General features: G+C 41.6%; 1 protein-coding gene across 2 annotated transcripts; it reads left to right on the top strand.

Moving 5' to 3' along the window:
- The first annotated feature begins 398 nt into the window (after positions 1-398).
- On the top strand, positions 399-21,778 carry LOC147889352 (lysine-specific demethylase JMJ14-like). 2 transcript variants are annotated; one of them, XM_087391735.1, is made up of 14 exons: positions 430-492; positions 650-667; positions 2,662-2,975; positions 3,143-3,220; positions 3,314-3,391; positions 3,509-4,027; positions 4,154-4,369; positions 15,347-15,508; positions 15,628-16,008; positions 16,126-17,611; positions 17,761-17,864; positions 18,006-18,203; positions 20,632-20,785; positions 21,101-21,778. In XM_087391735.1, exons 3-14 carry the CDS (start codon positions 2,673-2,675, stop codon positions 21,187-21,189), a joined length of 3,768 nt encoding a protein of 1,255 aa, XP_087247861.1. In that variant the 5' UTR covers positions 430-492; positions 650-667; positions 2,662-2,672; the 3' UTR covers positions 21,190-21,778. The 2 variants fall into 2 exon arrangements, with proteins under 2 accessions (XP_087247860.1, XP_087247861.1); XM_087391734.1 differs by lacking the exon at positions 650-667 and having other exon boundaries at positions 399-492.
- Positions 21,779-27,335: the final 5,557 nt, after the last annotated feature.

The following is a 27,335-nucleotide window of genomic DNA, read 5'->3' on the forward strand; positions in this document are numbered from 1 at the left end:
CTTGAGCAACCCAAGCAAGGACCATCAGCCCAGATTGCTTTCCATAGACCCTTTAGGAGGCTAAAGTGAAGTGTAAGTCTCCCCTAAAGCACTTTTGGGAAGTGGATGGGACATGGCATAGGGGGTTTAAAAATGGTTTAAAAAATTGACATTATCTCTTGCTTGGGAGCGAGTCTTGCTTACCGTTAGTAAAAAGGGCTTTGTTGTTGTATTATTAATAATAACAAAATAAAAAGTAGTAAGTAGTGAGCAAGCAAGCTAAGGCGGTGACGAGTCACGACCGTGGTTTTGCAGCCACACAAGGTGGTTTTGAAATGAAGAGGCGGTTTTGAAATGAAGAGGCAGGCGGTTTTGAGAAGAAGAGTCAAATGCACATGAATCCTCCTCCTTCTAGATATTATAATTTACCAATATATGCCTTTCGACGCTTTTGGCAGGGTTTCTTGTCAAATTTATCCTGGCAGGTTGCTCAAGATTGCAGGCTCGTTGCAGGTGGGTTAAGGAATCCGCGTGAATAGTGTACATTTTGACTTTTGGGCAGGTGCCAGAATGCCTTCTTTGGTCTAATTTGCTAGATTGGGAGAGTATATATTAATATGGGTTTTCTCTCTCATGGGTGGTCGTCTTCCTTGCCATGGTTGCTGATCAGGGAAATTTACATGCCAGGGTAGGACTCTGGATTTGATTTTTCTTAGGCTTGAATTGGACATACTTGGTTGATGCCACCATTTGTGGTGTAGATTTGACATGGGCTTTTTGGCTTTTTGTTGTTGGGATGCCCAGGCGCAATAATCAGGCTCTAGGTTGTGTAGATGGTGACTTTGTTCAATCAGATTGCTCCAAACTGGTCTAATTTTTGTCTTTTACTGTTGCTTGCTGCCAACCTGCCGTCTCTGTAATATGCCGCTGCCTAGGGTTGAAGATCCATGACAGAGTTGGCCAAAACCAAAAAGGGAGGGGTCTGTGCTGAACAAGAGTGTATTGAATTTTAGCTCTGGATCATATAATTTGCCTTGTTGGGTTATATCTGCCATCAGGGATGAGTGGGTCAGTCGGATATGACGCGTCTGTAGACCTTTTAAAATTTTCACAAACGGATGTCTCGGTTACGACGTCTCTGATCACAACGAAACGTGAACTGGTAAGGCGTACCCTCTATCGGCCGGCCTTCAAGGTATTTCCCAGCAGCTTTCCTCGTATATCCATAAGAAAGACTACCACACCGAGGGAAATGTCTTCGAGCTTTTGCAAAATCTGACTCCTCTTGAAGCGATTTCATGGTGTACCGTCCGTCTCCGATGAGCTTGACAACTATTCCAGATGTCGGGTGGCAATTTACACTGGTTGGAGTAACTAATTGTGCCTCATGCAAAGACTGCAAAAGCTTTTTGTCTGAAATGTTCGGCAGTTGGGGTTCTGTCTGTCTTTGTGGATGTACGTATACGGTATGTGTCTGCATACATAGACCTATATTTGAGGGGAATACAGACACGCATGTATATTTGAGAAGCTTATTTTTGCCGTCAAAGTCACCTTATTATCGCATCTAGTTTCAGTGCCTTGGATATTTCATGTCTGTCCGATCTGGGACTCAGGAATTCTGTAGCATATGATGGATATCGTCCCTAAACACAATCTTATGCTCGTAACCCACGGTAGGTTGTAGTGATGCCATAGTAGCCAGCCTTTTTTAAGCAGGAATGAGTTATGGTTTTTATCTTGTGGGCAACTTTCATGAGGTTTTAAAATATGCCTTTTGTCTTTCTGTAATGGATGAGTGTGGGCATGTTCCTGGATTTATATCTACATGGATTTATATCTAGATACCATGGTTTTCTCCTTGGGAGAATGCTCACTTGTGAATATATGTGGCATGTGTAGATATCTAGATATATGATTTCCACTTTGGGAAGTTCCGACAGAAACTCAGAACAACAAACATTCGTATATATGAATAATCACGCTTGTGGGTTTGTGAATATGTGTGGCATGTGTAGATATCTACATATATGATTTCCACCTTGGGGAGTTCCGAGAGAAACTCAGAACAACAAACATTCGTATATATGAATAATCACGCTCGTGGGTTTGTGAATATGTGTGCGTGTGTGAGTATAAGTTTTTACAATGCTCTCAAAGGCTGTTAAGGGCTGCGAATGATGTTGGCAGGGATGTCATAGTCCCTGCCATGCATGATGAAGTGTATGTTTCTCAATCTTGTGTGGTGAGAGGGTGCGTCTGTGTGTGTGCACGTGTGTGTATTGGCATGCAGCAGATTCCGCATTGGGAAAAGTTTGTCCAGGTTGTCTATGCTTTCTAAGTTCTTTTACCAGTGGATGTAAATTTGCATGAAGGGAATGTGATCGACTTTGTGAAGGGAATGAGAGTTTGCACGAAAGGAATTCTTAGTGTTATTCTTCATCATAACTAAGTCTGCCCTTCACTTTTTGAATTCTGACAAAATGTAGAACGTTTTGTTTAAGTTGTGCCATGATTGCTTGTCCCTTTTAGGATGAAAGCAAGTGTGCTTTTTAAACCTCGAGTGACCACTATGAGGTAGGAACTGCATTGTATGTTTAGGTTGAGATGATGTTTATCCAGGAAAATATGTTCCTTCAAAATTTGCATTAGATAGTACTGACTAGTGATTTCTGGATGCAGTCTTCAACTTGATGGGGCCTGACCTAAATGAAACCTGCACCGATGATGCTGGGATTCTGTGTGTGTCAGATCCTTCAAATACACTTGGTGGCATGATATTGACCTTCAAACGTGTGCACGGAGATTCAGATCCTGCAGTTTCAAGTGAACATGTCCTTACACCCAACGGAGCTTCCAAGAGATTGATTCAAATGGGGCAGGCTGATTGTGCAAGTGATGATGAGCAAAATCTTCTCAGAGCTTTGAGGCACAGACCTTGGAGGAGCTATCATGAATGGGAAACAAGTTCCGAAGATGAATCTGATTCTGAACAGGTAATGTAGAAATGTATTATGTAGTTCAAGCATCCTGATTGTGTTTTGAGGCGAATGGTTATTAAGCATCAGCAACGCTGTCTACCTGATCTCTGTTGTCTTTGGAAAGTTTTCTTATCCAAGATTCATGTTTGATTGAGGCTACTGAGGTCTTGGAGATTGTGCAGGTGAACAATGCTGCTAGGTCTTCATCTCTTCCTGTTGGCGTTCTCAGGGGCTGCACACAATGCGAAGGCTGCCAGAAGGTGAGTTTAGAAAATGTGAAAATAGCCACTGGGATTTATTTTGTTTTTGGGACTGACGTTTCTGTTATTTGGCTGTTTAAACTTGCATAATAGGTTATTGCCAGATGGAAGCCAGAGGCAGGATGTAGGCCATGCCTCGAGGAAGCTCCTGTATTTTTCCCATTGGAGGAAGTGAGCTTCTCTATCCCTTTTTTACACTTTGAAAGGTCTGCGCAATTTGGTATGTGTTCATGCAGTCTGGTGCATTTGTGGGTGGTATCTGAGGTTGTAGTTGTTCTGCTATGGCAGGAGTTCAGGGATACGATGAAGTATATTGCTAGTATAAGTGCTGAAGCTGAGCAGTTTGGTATTTGCCGTATTGTCCCTCCACACTCCTGGCGCCCCCCTTGCCCATTGAAGGAAAGTGAGAAGAGGCAGACTGCAAAGTTTCCAACACGAGTGCAACAACTAGACAAACTGCAAGTCAGAGAAGTTCAAGCTAAAAAATTATCTCGGACCAGGAAGAGGAGACGGGGTAGACCTCGCAAGGACGGATACATGGGGAGAAGGTCCTTACTGTTTGGGGAAAGCTGTACAGATACGACACTAGACTCGTCTGATGAGCAGGGCAAGTTTGGTTTTGAACCAGGTCCAAAGTTCACCCTTGAGACTTTTGAGAAGTATGCACATCAGTTCAAGGAAGAGTATTTCGGACTCAGAGAGCACCCTGAGGTTTGTAGTGAATCCAGGGTGAAGTGTGAACCTTCAGTTGAGAGTATAGAAGGGGAATACTGGCGGATATTGGAGCATGCAACTGAACAAATAGAGGTGATACCTGGCCTTAAAATTGTTTCATATAGAAGTTTGTTTTTGATTAACTCCATTGTTTGCAGATCCAACTCTCTCTCTCTCCCCCTCTCTCTCCTGATTGTGCTTATGCTTTTTCTTTGACAGGTTCTTTATGGAGCAGATGTTGAAACACGAGAGTTTGGGAGTGGTTTTCCGAAGGCCAAACCAGATACAGAGCCCACTTGTTATGAGAGTTCGGGTTGGAATTTGAACAACATTGCGCGCATTCCAGGATCGGTTTTGTCTTTTGAGGAAGCTGAGATATCTGGAGTTTTGGTGCCATGGTTGTATGTCGGAATGTGCTTTTCTTCCTTCTGCTGGGTGAGAGTCCACTTACGGTCAATATTTGTCACATGCGATTCACCAAATGCTTGTTGAAAGGAGTTCTGTTTGCCGAGTGTATCTTGGGCTTTTTGTCTTTCTTGGTCATTTGTCCATCCCATAGAAGAGTACAAGGAGTCACCACTCCAAACATGAATTTTCTTTCAGAGCTCGCTATGATTGAGGTTTCTGTTGCTCCAAAGTATACTTGTGCTGTAAGAGAATTTTAATTTAAAATGAATACTGTCACTGTAGCTTCACATATGTTTTGCAGATACATTTTGATTCCATTCAATGAAGTAAAAGCAAGAAGGTTGGTAGCATGTGTTGTCTTTGACATTATTAAGTTCTATTGAGCTGCGATATTGTCAGCTTGAAGGTGTACATCCGAATTTTGACCTCAGGCATCTCTTGTCTCAGCTAGTCAAGTCTTTTGTCTAGTTGAGGCTACAAACAAAACTCCATATCAGAGGCTATAAGATATATGATCAGGACATGCATGCACCTGAGAGTTGTTGAGATTGATGTCTTTTTCTGGACATGAAGCATGCTTCCAAGTTATATTCTCATTGACTGGCTTTCAAATACAGAGGGTTTTGAGTGCATCTTGAACATATGCATCCATCAATGAGTTCTTTGAATCAAGTCTAACTTCTCAGAGGTGGTGAGGGGTTAGAATAGCTATGTACTGTTGGCTTCCGGATTTTCGTCACACTGGACATTTTTCTTAGAATGAAACAAGATGAGCATTACATTTTTTGCTTAGAAAGGATTATTTAGTGAAGACTGTAGTACAAGCAGTTGTAGCTTGAATGAAGAGCATGTGGAATGCTTTTTGCTTCTAGTTTAGTGCTAGCCTTTGTCACTCCTTAGTCTGCCCTTCACCTTTGGAGTGCTGCCATAAACTCAGTATGAAGACCTTGGTATACATGGATGCTCAATTTTATTATATTTTTGTGTGTCTATGGATATTTATGTGAGAGCAAATGTTTATACTATGGTCTATACCCATCCTTGGGTGTAGATCATCTTTCCCCCACTTCCAGAGTGCTGAGTACCAAGACCTTTGTATAAATTGATGCTCAAGTGTAAGAGTGTGTGGATATGTCTGAAATTTTAGAAGATTACGTGGGCCTCTATCCTTTGGAAGGAGCGCAACCATCGGGTCTTTGGTGATCCCACTCTTGCTAAATATCAGCTCTTTTGGGCATCTTTATGGCAATTGTCTACATGCATGGGATTAGATTATCCTGCTTTCTTGTCAGATAATGAAATCTTCTGACGTTAACTAGATGTCCCAGTTTTAGGGACTGATGCTTGTAATATAATCTTCAATGGATTTCACCCAAAAAAAAATTGTGTGGATATGTATGAGTGAGAGCATATGGTTATACCATGGTTAAAAGGGTGCTAATGACATGAGTGGGGATGTCATATAGTACAACCGATACTGAATTAAAAACTGTCCACAGCTCTCCCTTCTCCAAAGCTCTCTCTCTCTCTGGACAAACACTAGGGCCCAGGACAAATTGTCGGGCTGGACCCCCCCGAAGGTCTTTATTACTTTCAGAAAAACTGTTACAAAAGTTCAGCAGGAAGCTGTCTCGTAAGTCTCTCTCTCATACGTGAAAAGAAATCCTTCTTTACAAGGGCTTCAAAACCCCATTCAAATTGGCAACATGCCACTTGTCTACAATCTAGACTAACTCTTATTACAAGCCACTTAGGGCCATTCTGGAGTCTTCCAGGCTCTCGGTCACACGAACCGCTTCCTAGGTGCTTGTCAGGCTCCCATCTCGCTTAGGAAAATAATCCTTCCTAGTACCTGCAACAATTAATTAAAGCGCACCACCATGGTACCCATTAATTGTTAGCGCTTTGCATGCAAAATAACACACTGTGGACTAATCCTAGTCACGGTGGGCGTCCCCACTGAACACATGTGCACATCTAAACAAATATATATATAAATAAATATATATATATATATTTTCTCTGGTTGACCGAGGTCAACACTCTTGATTATAATTAAAGAGCTTTGACCAAGAGTCAAGGCGCCTTAATTATAGCCAAGTCTCTCCAACCGAGGTTGGCACATCTTGGTTAACCGAGGTTAACCCCTCTTGGCGCATGCCAAGTCTTGTTGACCGAAGTCAACATTCTCTGACCGTAGTCAGGTTTACTTGACCGGAGTCAAGTATCTTTGACCGTAGTCAATCCTTTGACCATTAAAATGACTCTTTGACCGTAATTAACACATATAACATTCTTTAATTAAGATCAAATAAATGGTCAACTGTACTTTGACTTAGGATATTTACATTGTGGTGACATCCCCTCGGCTTCTATTCAGTTGACCTCAACTGAAAAGCTTCCTTGTAAACATCCAAAAGCTGTGGATGATCGGATAACATGTCTTCGTCCATCCACTTGGCATCTAATGCCGTATAATTCTTGAATTTTACAAGATACCTGTAAAATTCCTTACCCTGAGGGCCTTTACGTACAGTATGGTACACAATTTGCTCTGGCTGAAGGACTTCCTCCAGCTCATCCACTTCTGGTGGATCCTCTGATATTGGTTCTGTAGGCTCTGGTCCTTGAAATTTCTTGAGAAGACTCACATGAAATGCATTGTGAATCCTCCAATGCTCTGGCAATGCTAATCTGTATGCAACCTCATTTATTCTTTCTGTAACCCTGAAAGGGCCATAGTATCTGGGAGATAACTTTGCATACACTTTCTGTTTGCCTTTAAACTTGCGGAGCCTAGCTTTTTCAAACTTTAAAAGTACCCAGTCCCCTTCCTTGAGATCCAACTGTCTCCTATGTTTATCTGCAGCCCTTTTATGTTTCTCTTGAGACCTTTCAATTGCTGTCCGGACTTGGCTGTAAGCTGTCTGGAGGTCTCTTACAAACTGATCAGCGGCAAATATTTCATCTTTAGTCCTCAATATAGGTGGCAAAATCACCTTCCCATATATGACTTCAAAAGGGGCTTTCCCTGTAGAGCTATGTACTGTATTATTGTAAGCAAACTCTACTAACGGTAGGTACTTTTCCCAGTCTGAACTCTGGTCACCCACGTAGCATTTCAGCATATCCAAAATGGTAGAATTTGCTACTTCACTTTGACCATCTGTCTGGGGATGGAAAGAAGAAGAAAAATTCAGATTCGTCCCCATGTTATCAAATAAAGCTCTCCAGAATAGACTGGTCATTCTGGGATCTCGATCACTAACAATGGACTTAGGCATACCATGATGTTTAAAGATCTGTGCCATAAACAACTTAGCCATATGATCTGCCTTTATGGTTTTGCGAACCGGAAGGAAATGAGCTTGCTTGCTGAATCTATCAATGATAGTCCAAATCCCATCATTCCCTGACTTTGATCTCGGCAAATCAAAAATAAAGTCCATTGTAATATTTTCCCATGGTGCCTGAGGCACGGGAAGAGGCATAAGTAGGCCAGGTGCCTTCTGTCTATCATACTTCATTTTCTGACACGTAAGGCATTCAGTAACAAACTGATGTATATCTTTCCGCATTCCTGGCCAAAAGAAATACCTCTCTAGTGCTAGAGTTGTTGCTGTAATTCCTCTATGTCCAGCATAGGGAGGTGCATGGCATTCCCCCAAAATCTTTTTCCTCATCTCCTGGGTGATGCATAGGCAATCATCTTTCATTAAATACCCATCTTTCAGGGAATAGTGACTGGTGGATTGCCCTTCTTGCATCTGCTGTAAAATTTCACCAAAATCAGAATCATGAGCATATTGTTCTCTCATGCCTTCCAGGTCCTGATGATAAGCAATAGTTATATTATTGACCTGGGGTCTTCGGGACAAGGCATCTGCCACTCTGTTCCGAATTCCTGGAGTATGGACAATCTGAAAATGATACATTGACAGCATGTTTGCCCATTTCATATGCTTCTCTGAAAGCTTGGTCTGAGTCAAAAAGTATTTCAGACTTTGGTGATCTGTTTTGACAGTAAAATCTGCACCCAAAAGATAGTGTTTCCATGTATGGATAGCATGAATTACAGCCAATAACTCTTTCTCATAGATTCCTAAATATCTTTCCGCATCCCGAAGTCGTCTGCTTTCATAGGCTACTACATGACCATTCTGATGCAATGCAGCCCCAACACATTCTCCACAAGCATCACAATCCACATCAAAAGACTGATACAGATCCGGAACTACCAGAATAGGCTCTGTAGTCAACTTTTCCTTGAGTGTATTGAATGCTTTCTTCTGTGATAATCCCCATGTGAAAGCTGCATTTTTCTTAGTGAGGTCATGTAATGGAGCTGCGATATCAGCAAAATGTCTGATAAATCTTCTGTAGTAAGAACACAAGCCTAAAAAGCTTCGAACTTCATGCACAGTTTTCAGCTCTGGCCATTCTTGAATGGCACGGATCTTCGCTGGATCCATTTGTATCCCATTCTTGGATATTATATGCCCCAGATAATGGATTTCTTCCAAGAAGAACTCACTTTTCTTGCTGTTTGCATAGAGCTGATGATTTCTCAGCTCTTGAAACACTATAGCAAGATGCTCTCTGTGGTCTTCATCTGTCTTAGAAAAAACTAAGATATCATCAAAGAAGGTACCGGTAAAATGCCTGTACTTCCGGAAGATGCGATCCATCATTCTGTTAAATGTGGCTGGAGCATTTGTCAATCCAAAAGGCATCACTAAGTATTCATACAACCCGAATGTTGTGCGGAATGCTGTCTTATGCACATCCTGAGGCTGTATCCTCACTTGGTGGTAGCCACTCTTTAAGTCTATCCTGCTGAAAACTGAAGCTCCATTTAACTGATCCAAGACATCATCAATACGCGGAATAGGGAATCTATTCTTGATGGTCATTTTGTTCAGTGCGCAATAATCAACGCACATACGGAATGAACCATCTTTCTTCTGTACTAACAGTACAGGGGAACAAAAAGGAGACGAGCTGGGCTGAATCAAGCCTTTGGACAGCAAGTCCTGTACTTGAGCCATAATCTCCTCTCTCTGAGTCGCACTGACTCTATAAGGGGGTCTGTTTGGTGGCTCACTACCAGGCATTAACTCTATCTGATGATCTTCTGGTCTCTCTGGGGGTAACTCCCCTGGCAAAACATCAGAAAAGCAATCTTTAAAGTTTACCAAAAACTGAAACTTATCTTTGTCTGCATCATTCATTTCAGCATGCATATCAGTCTCTTTTTCTTTTACAAAAACCATGTACGCAGAAATTGCAGACTTTATTGCTTTACTGCATGAAACATCAGATACAATGGGGATAGTGTCCCCTTTATTCCTGGCAATTACACGCTGATTTTTCCCCCTATGTACAAATTCCAGCACTCTTTCAGGAAGAGTCAACTTCACTGCCTTGCGGTGAAACCAAGGCATCCCCAAAACTACATCATAATGTTTCAGTGGAGAAATGAAGAAGTCTTCCTGATCCACATAACTCTGAATATGAAGACGGAGCTTCCCTATCAAGGGAGTAACTGGCACAGGATTCCCACAAAACATTTGATCGGCATCCAAAGCCCTGCCTAGCTCTTCCGTCTTTATTCCCAGCCTCAGGGCTAGATCCTCTGATATGAAATTATCAGTAGCCCCTGGATCAAATAAAATCAGCGCTTGCTGGTCTCTAACTTTGCCCCATGATAGCAGCAATTCTCGTTCTTCTGGGTTCAAAGCATGACCCAGTATATCAGGAATACCCCCCGCCATTGGCTTTTGCGGTCCTCGTGGCTTCTCTGCCTCTTTTCCCTTCGATGATGAAGGCTTTTCTGGGCACTGGGCAGCCACATGCCCCTCTTTACCGCACCTAAAGCATTTCCCATCTCTACGGAATTCCGCTATCTGTTCAGGGGTAAAATTAGATTTGCCTTTATAGGTCTTTGAGAACTGAGTACCCCTCGGCTTCTGAGACTGAAACCCTTTCTTTTCAGCCTTAGGGGACTCTTTCTTTTCTGATTTTTGAAAATCAGATTTCTTTTTATCAGCACGTCCTGCATGCAAGGATGGCACTGTAGATGGATCTTGTAGCGGTACAAGACTCGCTACTGAGGCTGAATGCATAAGATCTTGAATATTCTTTGCCCCCAAAGCATTCACTACTGCCTGAATTCTTGGAGTGAGACCTGCTCTGTACTTTCTCATCTGGGTACCTTTGGAGATCTTTTTGAACGGTGCAACCTGCAAATAAGCATCCCAGAACTTTTGGTTGTACCCATCCACTGTATCTCCTGCATCCATGTGCAAGCTGTCCCAGTCTTGAAGAACATGGTCTCTGAACTGTTTAGGCATGAACTGCTGGTAGAAGGCTTTCTTGAAGCCCTTCCACTTTCTTGGGGCTGACCCATCTGTAGTCAGTGCACTCCACCATGCACTAGCCGTTGCTGTTAAGTGTAAGCTGACCATTCTTAATTTGGAGGATTCTGAAAATTTCTCTGTACCAAATGCAGCATCAAACTGTCTGATAAACTGCAATGCTTTGTCTGTATGACCATACTGTCCATTGTAGGTCATAAACTTGACAGATTTTCCTCCCTCTTTAAATTCCCTGGTCGCTTTGGAAGACTTTCTCTTCCCAGACTTCTCGTGTTTCCTTCTTTTCCTGGATGGTTTATCTGATAAGGAAGAAGAAGACACAGAAGTCGAACTCGAGGTAGACGGTGATGGACTAGGAGATCGGTGACGATGCCTCGATCTCTTTTTACTATGGGACCGTCTCCTATGAGATCTACGAGATCTCTCTCTCTCAGACTGTACACGGGAGTGTGCCTCTGGCATTGGCACGTCATATACTGGATCAGGCATAGCCTCTGCTGGAAACAAATGCTGAGCCCTGGGATCCCTTTTAAGATTTTCCAGCTCTTGTATACGAGTGCGTACCATTTGTTCAAATTCTTGTTGAGTTTGTGGCACATTCCTCTGTCTTGGATGCTCATCCCTATCTTGAGAATCCCACTGGATAGGTGATTGATCCATATTCTGAGATCTGCAGATTTCTCACACAGTGCGGGTAACTGATGCACACTACCTTTGTTTTTCCAACAGAAAAGGTACCTCAACAAGAGGTGTTTTGCATTCACAATCTATGCCGGTACTGACTGTCAGTTCAAGGCATGTACCCACACAGTTGCCAAAGCATCATCAAGTATGTTGCCCTTTTCTGGCTGCTGCAGATGGCTTCAAAAGGCATCTGTTTTTCCCTCTTTTTACTGCTCAAAGGCATGCATTCTCCTTTTTCTGCAAATCTCTGTTTTCTCTGCTTTTCTCTGGTTTTCTGCTACTTTTCTGACAGTAAAAGCCTGACAGGCAGGAGAAAATTGATAGCCAAAACTGTCTCTGCAACTGTCTCTTTTTTTTTTTTTTTTTTTTTTTTTGTGTGTGAAAACAGTAACCAGATGGAGTGACTGCTAGTTAGTCTAACCAGACTAACTGGTTCTGGTTACACCAACCAAACTGATCTGGTTAGGCCAGATTAACTGGACCAAAGTTGAACTGACTGGACACTGGTTCAACTAACCAGAGTTAACTGACTGCAGTTGACTTAACCAGGGTTTCACTAACCACAGGTCAACCAACCAGGGTTTAACTGTACCAGGGTTAACTTAACCACTGGTCTGCCAGGCTGGCTGCCACGTCAGCATCTTGCAAGACCTCTGCCACGTGTCCTGCACCACGTGTCCCGCGCCACGTCAGCTCTGAGCTGGATGCCACGTGTACTGCCACGTCATCAGCCTGCACATGCTGCCACGTCAGCACCCACGCGTGCCTGCCACGTCAGCTCTGTGTATGCCACGTGTGCTGCGCCACGTGTCCCGCGCCACGTCAGCGCCACGTCAGCGCCTGCAAACCTGCCCAAACTTTGGTCATGGTCTGTTCATCGTCGCGCGTCGCGCCTTGGTGACCATCAGTCGTAAGTTCGCACAGGAGCGGTATTTCACAACTACCTCCACGCCTCTTTTCGCAACCCACGCTACTGCGCCTCTGTCACCTGCGAAGATCTCCACGGCCAGACCATATGTGGCGAAACTACATCTCCTGATAGTTTATACTTGCAACTTGACGCATAGCATCGGAAGCTCCAGGCGATGGACAAAATCTTCTGCTCACGACGAGTTCTCCGTATAAAATCCCGTAACTAATGCTTGCGTCGATTGCTTGTACTACTAAAACCAGATTTGCTCAGGCTTTCTAATTTTCGTCAATTTTGGCGACTACCTCCTTTGCCCAGATATACTTGCGCCTGCAAGTCACACTTACCCCGTACCAATACAAGGTCACGGTGGGTCCATGCTTTCTTTCTGTCCTTGTCTCTTGGATCGTCACAGTTTAAAGAAACTGTGAAGCCAAGCTCTGATACCAATACAACCGATACTGAATTAAAAACTGTCCACAGCTCTCCCTTCTCCAAAGCTCTCTCTCTCTCTGGACAAACACTAGGGCCCAGGACAAATTGTCGGGCTGGACCCCCCCGAAGGTCTTTATTACTTTCAGAAAAACTGTTACAAAAGTTCAGCAGGAAGCTGTCTCGTAAGTCTCTCTCTCATACGTGAAAAGAAATCCTTCTTTACAAGGGCTTCAAAACCCCATTCAAATTGGCAACATGCCACTTGTCTACAATCTAGACTAACTCTTATTACAAGCCACTTAGGGCCATTCTGGAGTCTTCCAGGCTCTCGGTCACACGAACCGCTTCCTAGGTGCTTGTCAGGCTCCCATCTCGCTTAGGAAAATAATCCTTCCTAGTACCTGCAACAATTAATTAAAGCGCACCACCATGGTACCCATTAATTGTTAGCGCTTTGCATGCAAAATAACACACTGTGGACTAATCCTAGTCACGGTGGGCGTCCCCACTGAACACATGTGCACATCTAAACAAATATATATATAAATAAATATATATATATATATTTTCTCTGGTTGACCGAGGTCAACACTCTTGATTATAATTAAAGAGCTTTGACCAAGAGTCAAGGCGCCTTAATTATAGCCAAGTCTCTCCAACCGAGGTTGGCACATCTTGGTTAACCGAGGTTAACCCCTCTTGGCGCATGCCAAGTCTTGTTGACCGAAGTCAACATTCTCTGACCGTAGTCAGGTTTACTTGACCGGAGTCAAGTATCTTTGACCGTAGTCAATCCTTTGACCATTAAAATGACTCTTTGACCGTAATTAACACATATAACATTCTTTAATTAAGATCAAATAAATGGTCAACTGTACTTTGACTTAGGATATTTACATTGTGGTGACATATAGCTAGTCGCTACTATGTGTGATAGAGTATATGGCTTTCAACCTTATTGTGATTGACGGTCATGAGATTGAAACGGCTGTTTTCAGAGGAGTTGTTTGGGCATGTTCTGGATTCATCTAGATATATATTATATTTTCAAATACTTAAACATACACATGCACACACTTGTGCACCACGTCAGCATGTTTGTATTCATATACATGTACATATACATATACATATACGCAGAAATCTCCATTTGGGAGACTAAAATGAAATTGTACAGTCTTCACAAGCAGTTGTAGCTTGAATGAAGAGAATATGGACTACTTTTTGATTAGTCTTCTCCTTTAGTGCTAGCCTTTGTCACAGCTGAGTCCACTTTAAAAAAAACATGTGTATCTGAAACTAAGACACGTACATCATGAATAGAAGGGTTTTAATTGCATTGCACAATGAAGGTTGTGCATAAGTAGCTGACGACTCCTTTACTCCACTAGACACATTGGTCACCGCCATAGCAGCATCCCTCTTCCTCTCCTTCTCAGCTTTCTACACTCATTAATGTAACAACCATGCTTACAACAATAATGGAATATGCCATCCTTGCCGAAAGAATAAGTAGCTGAATCCCTCTTCTTCTCCTTCTCAGCTTTCTACACTCATTAATGTAACGACCAGGCTTACAACAATAATGGAATGTGCCATCCTTGCCAAAAGAATAAGTAGCTGACTCCTCCTTTACTCCACTAGATGCATTGGTCACCGCCATAGCAGCATCCCTCTTCTTCTCCTTCTCAGCTTTCTACACTCATTGATGTAATGACCAGGCTTACAACAATAATGGAATATGCCATCCTTGCCGAAAGAATGGGTTGGAGCACACTTGAGCTTGCTGTCCCCACGTGACAAGGCTTTTCCCTTGCCTCTTTGATTGGCAGCAAAAGCTTGATCCCCAACAGGGGACACTGACATGTTCTGCCTTGAATGCTCTGCCTGCAAGAGCACAGAAACTGGCTCATCAAAGTGTGAGAGCATTAGGATTGCCCCTCAAATGTGTGGGCATTAGGATTACCCTTCACCATGAGCTTGATGGTAGGCTTGATAGAGGCAGATACGAGATATCCTCATATCCCACCGGAGGACCTCTCCATGATATGGATGTAAAGGCACAGGCTCCGGATCTTAGTTCACACTTTTAGACTCTAGATTTTTGATTTTCCTGGATTTTGGGTTTGGGATTTTGGTTTAAGTATAGCACTCAGCAAGGTCCTTAGCAAGCCCTTGCACCAGCCCGTGGTGGCTTGTATGAGGAACTATTTTGGGTGTACTTTGTCTCATGCATCCACTCTTGAAGACACTATTATATCTCTCTTTCTTTCTCCCTCTCCCTCTCTTAGATTCTTCAAGCATAATGTACTTTTTGAGGTGTACGTGATTAGATCAAAGCACTTGATTTTTCCCCAAATTTTTTGAAGCCCATGTGCTATACCGCTACACAATGAGTTATGATTTTTAAAGCTGGACGAGCCATTTGAGTCGGTGAATGTTGCCATTAATGTAGCCTTAGGTTTGAAATGATACTAGAGGCATTACATTTTTCAATTCAGGGTAGCTTAGTCTAATTAGGTCTTATAATCTTGTAAATATTTCACATGATAGCGATGGGTGGCATTATTGACTCTCTCTTGTGGTAATGATATCCAGCATGTGGAGGATCACCATTTTTATTCTTTAAATTATATGCACTTCGGTTCTCCAAAGGTATGGTATGGTGTGCCAGGCAGTGCTGCGCACGAATTGGAGGATGCCATGAAGAAACACTTGCCAGAATTGTTTGAGGAGCAGCCGGATCTTCTCCATAAGCTGGTCAGTAATTGCCTGGTATACTGGGCTCAGTCTTGTTCATGCTCTAAAGGCTAGGTTTACAGTTTCCCTCTAAGACCAAAGACGAAACCTGATTTTTCTGCCTATTGTGGATTTAATAGGTTACCCAATTATCACCTAATGTTCTGAAGGCAGCAGGAGTTCCTGTATATAGAGCTGTACAGAAACCAGGAGAGTTTGTCGTTACTTTTCCTAGAGCTTATCATGCAGGTTTCAATTGTGGGTTCAACTGTGCGGAAGCTGTGAATGTGGCACCAGTTGACTGGCTACCTCATGGACAGAATGCTGTTGAGCTATATAGAGAACAAAGACGTAGAAGTTCCGTGTCTCATGATAAGCTGCTAATAGGAGCTGCAATGCAAGCTGTGAAGACACTACTGCATCGCTTTCCAGGAGTAGAGGCATATGAAACAGCAGATTTGAATGTGTCTGCATGGCAGGAGTCATTTGGTCAGGATGATGTTCTCGTAAAGGCTTTAAAGGTACAGAACATTAAGCTTTTTACAAGGTCACAATTTCTGCTCTCAGAACGTGGGGGGTTCTCTAGTTCCATATCAATTTAACATTTGAAAATCTCACAAAATTGGTTTTTGCTCCAGAAACGGGTGGAATTGGAGCATACTAGGCGCACCAGCATTAACAATATGATCCATGTGAGAAAGATGGACCGAAGTTTTGATGCAATCCACGAAAGGGAATGCTCAATATGCCGCTATGATCTCCATCTTTCTGCTGTTGGTTGCAAATGTGTTCCTGAGCGTTACTCATGTTTGGAGCATGTATGCCAACTTTGTGCATGTGAACAAACAAAAAAATTTGCTTTGTATCGTTATGAATCATCTGAATTAGACACTCTTGTGGAAGCTTTGGAAGGACAGACAGATGCCGTGAACAGATGGTTGGAAATTGAACAATTGCAGTCTCCATCTTTCTCTGAAAGAGAACCTTCCAAACAGTCTGATGATGTGTTGAAAACTTCCACAGGTATTTGTCAAAATGATGCTGAAAATTCAAGAGCAGCATGTGAGTCTCGTTCTCATGACCATATTTTTATGCCTCAGTCTACTATGAGAGTCTCAGTCTTACCAGAGTCCACTGTGCGAGTCTCAGTCTTAGGCAGGCTACCTTTAGAATCTGCATGGAATGTAGAAGGGAAGCAGCTGAAAAGCGTTAACCCAACCTTTAACTCTCCCTTGTTCCAACAGCATGTGGAGAGTGAGCTGCCAAATTGTGGCCAAAATGTCGAGGTCACCAATAAAGCAGAAACCTCTGCCTGTGAATCAAGACTAAGAAGAGAAAAGCTTCCTAAGCCCTCCATAACTGGCCATTTCAAGACCGAGGACAGTCGATATGTGGGCCAACAGATTTTCCCACCTCTTACTTTCCATGGACAAGCAGCAGGGGCCAAAAGGGATGTGGAAGTGATTGTACTCAGTGATGAAGAAGATGATGTTACCGGTCGTGCTTTTCCTAGTGCTTCTTTTGGAACCAACTTCACACATGGAAGTGGAAACTCTGAGAGGTTGGAGAATGGCTCGAGTTTAAAAGAAGTTCTAGTAGCTCCCCTTCTTAAGCAAGATGGTAATATGTGCTGGAGTGCAGAGCAGGGTGTGAATTTGCACCATTTCTCTAATGAGACAGCAGTGGCTCCCCCCCCCTACTACTTTACTGGCCCTGCAGACAATGGAGCAAAGAAAAGAGAAGATGTGGGAACAAGCATGGATTGGTTATGCAACAGGCGCCTTCAGCCCTCTATTTCTCAGCCGATAGGTAGCTTATCACTTTCTCAGCCGATAGGTAGCTTTTTAGCAGTAGGAAAAGGCAGTTCTCAACAGTTGATGGCAGCCCCACATGCAAATTTTACCGCTTCTATGGAAGAAGCTAAGGGATACGAAGTCCGCAGGGTGGTTGATGTCTCTGAACACACCCTTACTTCTGTGCACTCAGGGAATGTTGATTATAATTTCCATGGCTATCCTTTGCTTGGTTCACAAGGGGAGCGTGTTTATAAAGTTGATCTTTTGAATGCTGGTAGACTGGTCTTGCGGAAGTCCTGGTCGAACAAGCATGCCATCTTTCCTGCAGGTAATGAAGTCTTTTGACTCGGAAGTTTTTTTCTTCGTTTTCTGTGGGTACTTGTCCATCATTGGAGCTAAAAAAGTTGGTTCATTTGAGACGTTTGCTCCCTCTGAGTTACTGGGTGGCTGCTTTTATCATGTTGTGACATTTTACAGGTTTCCGGAGCCGGGTTTTGTTTCCCAGCATTCTGGATCCTTTTCAGGCCTGTTTCTACATATCAGAAATTTTGGATTTTGAAAATTCTGAACCTCTGTTTAAGGTGAGTTATCCTCTTTTCAAATGTGCTAATTTGTGAGAAATATTTATCATTTACATCTCCAATTTTTGAAGCCAAGTGACATTGACACCTTGGCCTGATTTGTGATGACGCTAGCTACTAACTGGAAATTTTGTGTTTCAGGTAATGATGGAAAACCATCCTAGTGAGGTGTTCGTACATCCTTCCATTGATAGATGTTGGCAAATGGTGCAAGAAAGAGTAAACATGACCATACATTTGCGGCATGACCTTGGGAAGATGCGGCTACATTTTTTACGGCCACCTGAAGATATACGGGGGATCGAGTTGTTTGGTTTTACAACTCCACACATCATAAAAGCAAGTGTCCATCTTTTACTACTTTGTATTCTATACAGGAGAGATGTGAATTGTAGGAGAAACCTTGTACTGATTTCAAATGAGCTTGATCTCCCCCCCTCCCCCCCCCCCCTCCTTTCTTCATATGCAGTTCTGTAAGTGTGCTTTGCGTGTAGTATTCCAATTTTGCCACTGTCTTAGCAGTTTGCTGCGCTTAATGTATCCAAATAATGAGCCCCTATGAGTGGGTCAGTTGTCAGAAGTAAAACAACATGCCCAGGGGACAGAATTCAAGTAATCCATGAGGCAGTAAAAATCATGCATTAATGCTAAATTCTGGAAGAATTCTTCTTATTCCCTTCAACATGAGTTAATGGATTCTATATGTTGCTGCTGGTTGAGCTTGCATTAACCTGATTTCTAATGTGGTATCAGAGCCAGCGATGATGCTCTCATGATCATTTGAAGGAAGACGTGAGCAAAGAGACTCCTATTCGAGCCCGGTGCACACATTTCTCTGGTTCTTTCAGAGTTACATTGTGTATCACGTGTCAACAAAAGTATTGGAATTCAATCATCACCCTAGGTTCCCTGATTCCACCCATGTGTCCGTGCGGGACCACTGCTGAGTATTATATCAAATGGAAAGATAGGTAGATGTCCCTTACATAATTGGTCGACCTGGTTGGTTGGTAAGGTTGGGATTCACCTGGTGATTAGTCAAAGAGTCAACACCAACAAAAAAGTAAACATGTCGACACTCTTTAACCAAAATTATCAACCTTGCAGGTTTTGGACCTGTTTTGTTGTGTGTTGCTTCTGTAATGCCAACTGCTGCAGCTTGTTGGAAGTTTGATGCCCATCTGCTAGCCCCCCAAATGAGGAGTGCAACAGGGCTTGACATGTACAGCATGTTGGGTATAGATTGCACCACCAGCACATTTAGGGGAATTAAGAGAGGCTGCCATGTGGGCAGCAATTGTAAATTTCTTCTTGTCCTTATATAGGCCAGAAACAGGGAGCAGCAGGTCAGCCAACCTGGTTTGCTGGTCGGCCCATCTACAGACTGGGTCGGCAGACCCTAGTGTGTAGTTTTACAGACTGTCCAGTTGGTTCTTTGGGGGGAGCACTTAAGCTCCTATTAAGGGTCCCCTTGGAGAGACGCAAATCAGCTCAGTCAGGAAACAGTACCTCATTTATCTGCGGCAATCCTTGGTGCATACCTTTAGCAGGAAGGAGAGTGCAATTTTGCAGGAGGGAGCAGCCTCAAGAGCTCATCCTAGAGCAAGCCACTGAAGCCTGACAGGAGGCATGTGGCAGTTGGGGAGGAGATCTTCTAGAGAGGGTGCAGCATACAAGGCTTATGATGTGTCTTACCTCTTTGCTGCAGGTGTTAGTACACTTTTGGAGCTCGTTTTTGTAAGGATAATGATAATATTTGTTTCCTTGTGTTTGTGTTGGTGTTTCATTCATTTTCCTATACGTACATTGGTTCATCGTTGTTCCCTTGTCTTAGCATGTGTTGGTACACTTTTGGAGCTCGCTTTTGTACGGATAATGATAATATTTGTTTCCTTGTTTGCGTTGGTGTTTCATTCGTTTTCCTATACGTTCATTGGTTCATCTTTGTTCCCTTGTCTTAGCATTTGTCGTCGTCGTCGTCCCCCCCTCTCTTCTAGGTTGTGTTGGGTGGAAATTTAACCTAATTTAACTCTCTCTCTCTCTCTCTCTCTCTCCCCGCATTTCTTATTCTTATTTTCTGCTTTGTTTCTTCCATTTTGCTATGGGTTTTTGATGTTTGGTTGGGATTTCAAAGCTTAGTAAGCACTAGGTTACCCCAGAGATTCGGGATGGGTACTGATGAGAACATAAGTGCAGCTTTGCTGGCTAAGTTATTTTTTTTTAAATTTTTACTTTTCTTATTTACTAATATTTTTGTAATGTCACTTTCAAACTCCCTTTTTTTTTTGGTCTTTGAATTGTTTAATTTGTAAGATTGGATATATTGTAGTCTTATGAAGGAGTAAGGATTTCCATATCTATTAATGAGATCTATTGGGCTGTACATCTGAGTGTCCTCTCTCAGATCTTCAATCTTCTTGTGCGTGTAGGCAAATTTGAAGATGCATATCCATGTTGTGAGAGAGAGAGAGAGAGATGACACGATTGTATTCGAGTTTGCTTGGGACCTATATATATATATATATGTATGTGTGTATATATATATATATATATAGAGAGAGAGAGAGAGAGAGAGAGAGAGAGAGAGAGAGAGAGCAGTGGGGAGGTGGCAAGGGGTTGTAAGTTTTTTTTAAACAACAAAAAATCTAAATTTGTACGATTGGATATATTCTAGTCTTACAAAGGTATATATGTATATAAATATTTTCCATGATTTGGTTACAGCCCTTCAACAGCTAAGCAGCACTTCTATTTTCCTGACATGTAGGCTGTGGAGCTTTTGGATTGGCGGCACCAGTGTATTGAATATTGGGCAGGAAGGTTGAGTGCTATCGAATTACTAGAGAATCAGCATCAGGCACAGGTTTCACTTGTGAATGGAGCAGATAGCACAGGAAGGAATGGCAACTTCATGGAATCATGTGAGGCTTCTAACTTTGAAGCTTGTGTTGAAGATGCCTGTCTAGATAGGACGCCTCTAGGATTAAGCAGGTCAGAGGAGTTGAAGGAATGTAATTCAAGGGAAAAACAATCAACAATTGATATCCCTTCGACAAATAGAAAACTCTACAGTGATTTGAGAGGATTGTTTAAGAGGGCAACTCCAAATGAGCTTTGGGCATTGCATCGGCTCTTCAGTAGTGAATGGGGAGGCTTAGAATGGAGGGAAGGGTTTAAAGCCCTGAAGGATGAGCTAGAACCTCTTTGTTATTAATGAACATTTCTGATGTTTTCAGTTATGATGGTCCCTCTTCATTCAAGCCAAAGGATTTTGGAAACAGCTGCAGTAAGCTTCAATCCAATGAAGGGAGCGCATAATGTGTGAGACCTGGGCAAAATCTATTTCCGGCTAAGCTCTCATTCAATCCTCTGGTTTCTGACTTGGCAATGGAGTCACTGCTCAGTATGTAGTTGAGTCTCCACTCATTTTGGTGCAGCTTTTGCACCGAGTTTTTGTTGGTCAGGCTCCTTACATTGATAGGTAATCCGGCAAAATGTGCCAAATGGCACATCTCCGGCTGTTGTGTACATTGTATTTGCAGTTGTACGGCAATGGGCTGTCCAAAATTGTTGAGAGGGAGCGCTGTCGGTTGTAATTTTTTTGTGCAGTTCCTCTGGCAAGTTGATACGAATGCCTGCTTGAAAATTTGGGCCAAGATTCCATTTATTTTGATGTAGCACCATGAGCGAGGATAAAATGTACATCCTCTGAATGTGGTAGTAATGAGTAGAAATGAGCAACTCGTTTCTATGCAAATTGCTCTCTTGATTCCTCAGCACTGTCAATTTCACCAAAAGAAGCTTGGGCAAGTTATTCCTTTCCTTTCTGATAAATTGTATTCATTCATTTATTCATTTATGGGAGAATACCAACCATCTGTACTGTGTTTTTTCTCAATGAGGCATTATTGTGATATCCATCTCAAACTGTTTACTGGCTGATGGAAAATATCATTTTTTGATGATTTGTACAAAAGAGTAAGCTAGGCTAGCAGCAGCACATAGGGGGAGCAAGTGGTCTGTGTGTGCACATGCGAGTGCATGCTCAATGGAAGACATTAAATGGGAATTGTTAATCTTCTTTTTTGCATCAATTCTGAATCAGCATATAACTGCAAAGAAAAGCAAGCTTACACACAGTTTGTCAAAGGGTCCACACATATTCCCTCCATACAAGAGGCAAAACTAAGCACATTTGAACTACTTTGAAAATATGATCATAGTCAACTGTTCAGTAAACATTGGTAAATGTGCAATGTTAGCTAGCATTGGTACAAGCCGTTAGTTTTTGTCAATAAATCTTTCCACAAATTAAAGCCCCTCTCTCTTTTTTTAAATTTCCTTCTCCCTCTCCCCCCTCGCTATTGCCCTTCCCTTTATTTCTTTTCTTTAGGTGTACTAGACATTGGGTGTATGACCATGATGTGTATTTCGGTTTGTTGGTCTCTGGTTTTTCTGGCCTTTTTTAAAGGGGCGGTTTAGATTGTTGGTACATGCTCCATGTGACAGTTTGATGTGAGACCGCATTGGATTAAATTTCAATTTATTTGGTATATATGACATTGCATTTTGGTCTGCTAGTCATGATTTGCAATCACCTTGCAAAAGGCTTTTGTTGGTTAATAATTCTTATGTGAAGCGCCATGTCTTTACAGTTTTTGTCAAGGCTCTCATTTGTGGACTTGTAATGCAAGTCAATGTAGACTAGGCATGGGTTTGTTTCTCTTTGGGCATGCAAGATTTAATCAAGATTATGACAGACGCTACCTAGGCGACTTGCATCGCGAAGTGGTAGATGCAAAGGCTAGATCTAGTTGAGTGTGCTAATGTTGTGTAGCAATGCCAATTGGCCTTGGATTTGTTTTTCAGGCAAGCCTTCGTTGCTTGGCTGGAATGATTAACGGAAATGGTAGCTTCTTTTTTGTTTCTTCAAAGCCTTCATACTTCTTGTCGCATGTGTTCTTTGCATCAGGTGCTGCGTCAGAATGGTTCATGCACGATGAATAGGCATTTTGAAGTGTTTGCAACTCTCCTTTATTTGTAGAGGTGCTTAGAATGTTTTTCTTTGAAAATTTTGACTAATTCTTTCTCAAGAGGATTGGATCTGCCTCTTATTAATCAAGAATTGAAAGCGGCTCTGTCTAAGTTGGGGTGCTCTAAATCCTCGGGTTGGGATGGCCTCACAATTAGAGAGAGAGAGAGAGAGAGAGAGAGAGAGAGAGATGTACATACGTACATACATTTGGCGTTGTATTTGTGTGTGTGTGAGAGAGAGAGAGAGAGATGTACATACGTATATACATTTGGTTTCGCACCATGTGTGTACATGTGTCAATGTATACATGTTTAAGAGAGAGAGAGAGAGAGAGAGAGAGAGAGAGAGATGTTGCCGTAATGTTTGCATGTGTGAATGTTTACATGTTTGCATGTGTGTCTGTACATGCAAGTGTACATCTAAAGAATGTGTCTAGCTATTTGCATGCATATGTTTACATGCGTCTCTCCCTCACATAATCATTCATATGTGTGCCTCATAGTCTCTCACTATGTGCATGCTTACATCTATTTGCATGCATATGTTTACATGTGTGTCCCTCCCTCACATAAATCATTCACATGTGTGCCTCATATAATCTCATTCACATAATAATAACCTATCACTCATATATTGAATTGGCTTGGGTGGGAGATGCACATACGATAGAGCACCACCATATTCAAACTATAGATGAATCCAAGTAAGCTTAAAATGTTATTATTACACAAGCACTTCTTTTTCGGGTGAAAATATCACACGCACGCATGCGCGTATATATGATTGTGTGAGTATGCATCAGAAGGATGTAAGTCCATATGTTTGCATGCATGTATTTACATGTGTGTCTTTCACTCACATGATTGTTCAGATATGTTGGGTCATAATCTCACTCAAATAATAATAACCCATCACCATCCAAGCACTGTGGGGGATTGCTAGTCTGTTGTTGGTGGCTGTGTCGGCTGAATACAGAGAGTTACTAGTTTTCCAAAGGGTACACATCCTCCTCCACTCGATGCAAATGTTCTACAAACACCATATCTCGACTCAACATCACCCTCCTAGTTGCAAGATTGTAGAGGCAGTAACCTTTTGCCTTCTCACTGTATCCTAGGAATGCACATGTCTGGCTTTTTGGATCCCATTTGGTCCTGGATGCATTTGGCACATGTACATAATAGTCACTTCCAAAATTGAAGGTTTCTTACCAGAATGCGGAGTCATTCCCTTAACCACTTTGGTAAAGATGTGATTCAAAAATACACATCTTTGGTAAAGCTGTGATTAATAAGCTGTGATTCACAATATACATGGCCATGTTGGATGCTTCATCCCAGATGACATGATTTTTGCGCTTTGCTACTCCATTCTATTGTGGTGTATGGGGAAGGGGTTTCTACCGCTTTATTCTGCAGCTTTTATAGTAACTTTTGAATTTGCTTGAATTGAACTCACCATCTCTATCTGATCTCAATATCTTCAGCCTCTTGCCAGATTCATTCTCAACCAATGCATGCCATTCTTTAAACTTTCCAGAGGCATGGCATCTTTAGGAAATATATCCAAATCTTTCTACTGTAGTCATAGATCAACAACATGAAGTAGAAAGAGCCACCCAATGCTTCTGTCTCCATTTTCACGAGCAGAGGTCCATATGAACGAACTGTAGAGAAGACTTTGACTTGCTGGCCTCTCTAATAGGTCCATATGAACCAGCTGTAGAGAAGACTTTGATTTGCTGGCCTCTTTAAGAAATGGTTGTCGATGCTAGTTTCCCATCATGGAAGCTTCACATACATCTAGAAAATCTATTATTTCTCATAGATCTGCAACAATCTCGCATCTCTTTCAATGCAACAAGACTCAAGTGTCCAAAGCTTTCATGCCACAACTTACTTGTGCTCACATCGGCATCATCACTATAATCTTGGAGTTTTTAGACCTTGTTGCATCTCCTCCTCCAAAATCATATTGATGAAGTCCTCAACAGTGAGGGGAGGTACTCTTACTTGTGTATTCAATGTTGTAACAAGGCCGCCATACTTTGGAAGAATTTGATTGCACTTGTGTGCAAGATCTTAGCTGGTGATTGTGATCCCAATCACAAACATCTAATCGTGCAAGTTCTTTACTTGAGAAACGAATAGCTCCGCTACTTCAGTTTTAGATAGTCTCTCCCCTGTAAACTGATTCTTCAAATTTTGAATTTGCGTTTGATTCATGGTCCCATATTGATTCTTCAAGACCGCCCGCAATGGGTGACATGTTCAATCGGCGTCATAATAGAATTGCTGACACTCGTAATGATGGAACACGGTGTATCCGTGTCCCTTATTCTCCATGCCAAAATATCAACAGCTGTCAGTAGTGTTGCATTGGCTAGATCTAATCTAGTAATCGGCATCGTGTCAACTCGAGTCATCATCTCCTAGAGCTCATATGTGCTCAACATCGCCTTCATTTTGAACTTTAATTGTTTTCATCCAACTTTCCTTCGCTACCAAAAGTGGGATTCATAGTCTTGCGGGTTGAGCAGGTTGAGCCATCTCTTCAAATCTACCCAAACAGAAATGCACTTCCAAATCTTCTTATTTAGTGCCAACCTTTGATATCTAGAGGATAGTAGGATCTTCATAGATAAGAGAGAATTGGTCACTATGGAGAATTTAAAAAAATAGTGTGGGTGAATTTTTAAAAATAGTGCATTGTAAAAAATAGTGGTGGGTGAGTGGAACTTGACCCCTAAACCTATTTTGAAATTGTTTGGAACAATTCCCCATGATTGGCATTCTCTTCACAATTCCTTAAAATTTGACTATTCCCCGAAACAAGAATTATGGACCAAGAATTGACATTTGGCAGATGGAAAGTGACTTTGACTCCTAACGTAACTCAATGTGACACTTGGTAGATGACCCAAATTTGACAGAAGATTAATGCAATTCTACGCATAGAAATGATAATTCTATGCAGGGAAATGTCTCTAATTCTACACATAAAAGTACAATTCCACACTTAGAAATGTCATTCTTGGACTTTGATTGATTTTTGGAATTTTTCCCAGGAGTGGGTTCCTTAGCACTTAATGCAAGAAGATATCGACATATCTTCCCGCACTCGCATGTAGCCTAGCTGGCAATGTGCCAGCTCTTTCCTAAGTTATCTTGAACCATCACATCACACTCGACCTCCATGTAGTGTCTAAACAACCAGGACGTATCGAGCAATTGGGTTACCCAATGCCTTCTCCTCATTATTGGGGCTTATAGGTAGAGCTAACTGGTACTCGCATAACTTGTCTTTCCCACAACATAACATGTTACAACTATTTCTGCAAATACGAGCCATAGGTCTTTGTGTAAACCAAATTGGTTAATATAAGAAGTAATGACAATGTGACATCCTTTCCTTCCACCTTTCCCTTTAAATGTATGATACTTTGAAGATGCATGATATATTAGCCATAATCTTTAACTCCTTCAAGGAGTTAAAGATTATGGCTAATGCCTCTCCCAAACTGTAGTGATTGATAGAACGTTATAATAGAGATGGTCATCAAGTATTTGTCACAGTGCCACTTATATACATGAGGCATTGAGAGAAGAAATAAGGATAATAAGTATTTGTGACATGGCTTAAAGGTGAATAATTTCAAACTTCAATATTCTTTGGTAAATATATTTTAATCAGTAAGGAGCTATGAAATCTTTGTATTTAACTAAATAATCTAATTGAATATATTGTAGCTAGAGATACAAAATAACTACTAGTAATGACGAAAGCAATAGCAAATGCAAATTTGAATCTAACTTCTAACAAAAAGCTTCATGAATAGAGCTAGAAAACAATCTTCTATGAATAAGAACCTCAAGAAAAGAAACACAGTAGTGCATAAATGATCAAGATATGTCATGAAGGATGTATATTTGTGCTTTATTTGTTTAAAATCCAAATGAGTGAAATTATTGGAAAGAACCACTTATGATGAATATCTGGTAATAGTGTTTCATTTAGAGTTCTTCAATGGCCAGCTAACATAATAAAATATAATCAATCAGTTTAACATCAATAAATGTTCTGCAACATCTTGCAAGAGATAACAAAATTCCCAACTAACAAATTAAAACAAAGGTAGCTTCTCCATTGCCATGAATAAGATGTAAAGTTGGAAGAATTCGTCCTCAAGTTTGCTTTGAAGAACTTTTTCCTTACACATACAATCTTTTTTTTTTCCCTTGCACATGCAATCTTTAGGCATACTAGTTTGGTTACCACACACAAAAATAGTCAACAACAACCATGTCACCTATGAATTGAAAGGTACGTTACTTGAACACACATACTCAAAAGAAAATTTGTACTTCTAAAATTCATATGAATTATAATTATAAGTCATCTAAATTATAATTAAAATTCAATTATAGTTCAACAAT

Source organism: Dipteris shenzhenensis, chromosome 20 (genome assembly GCF_047967505.1).
Source record: "Dipteris shenzhenensis isolate YYH24624 ecotype China chromosome 20, Dip_SZ_1.0, whole genome shotgun sequence".
Taxonomy (NCBI): Eukaryota; Viridiplantae; Streptophyta; class Polypodiopsida; order Gleicheniales; family Dipteridaceae; genus Dipteris; species Dipteris shenzhenensis.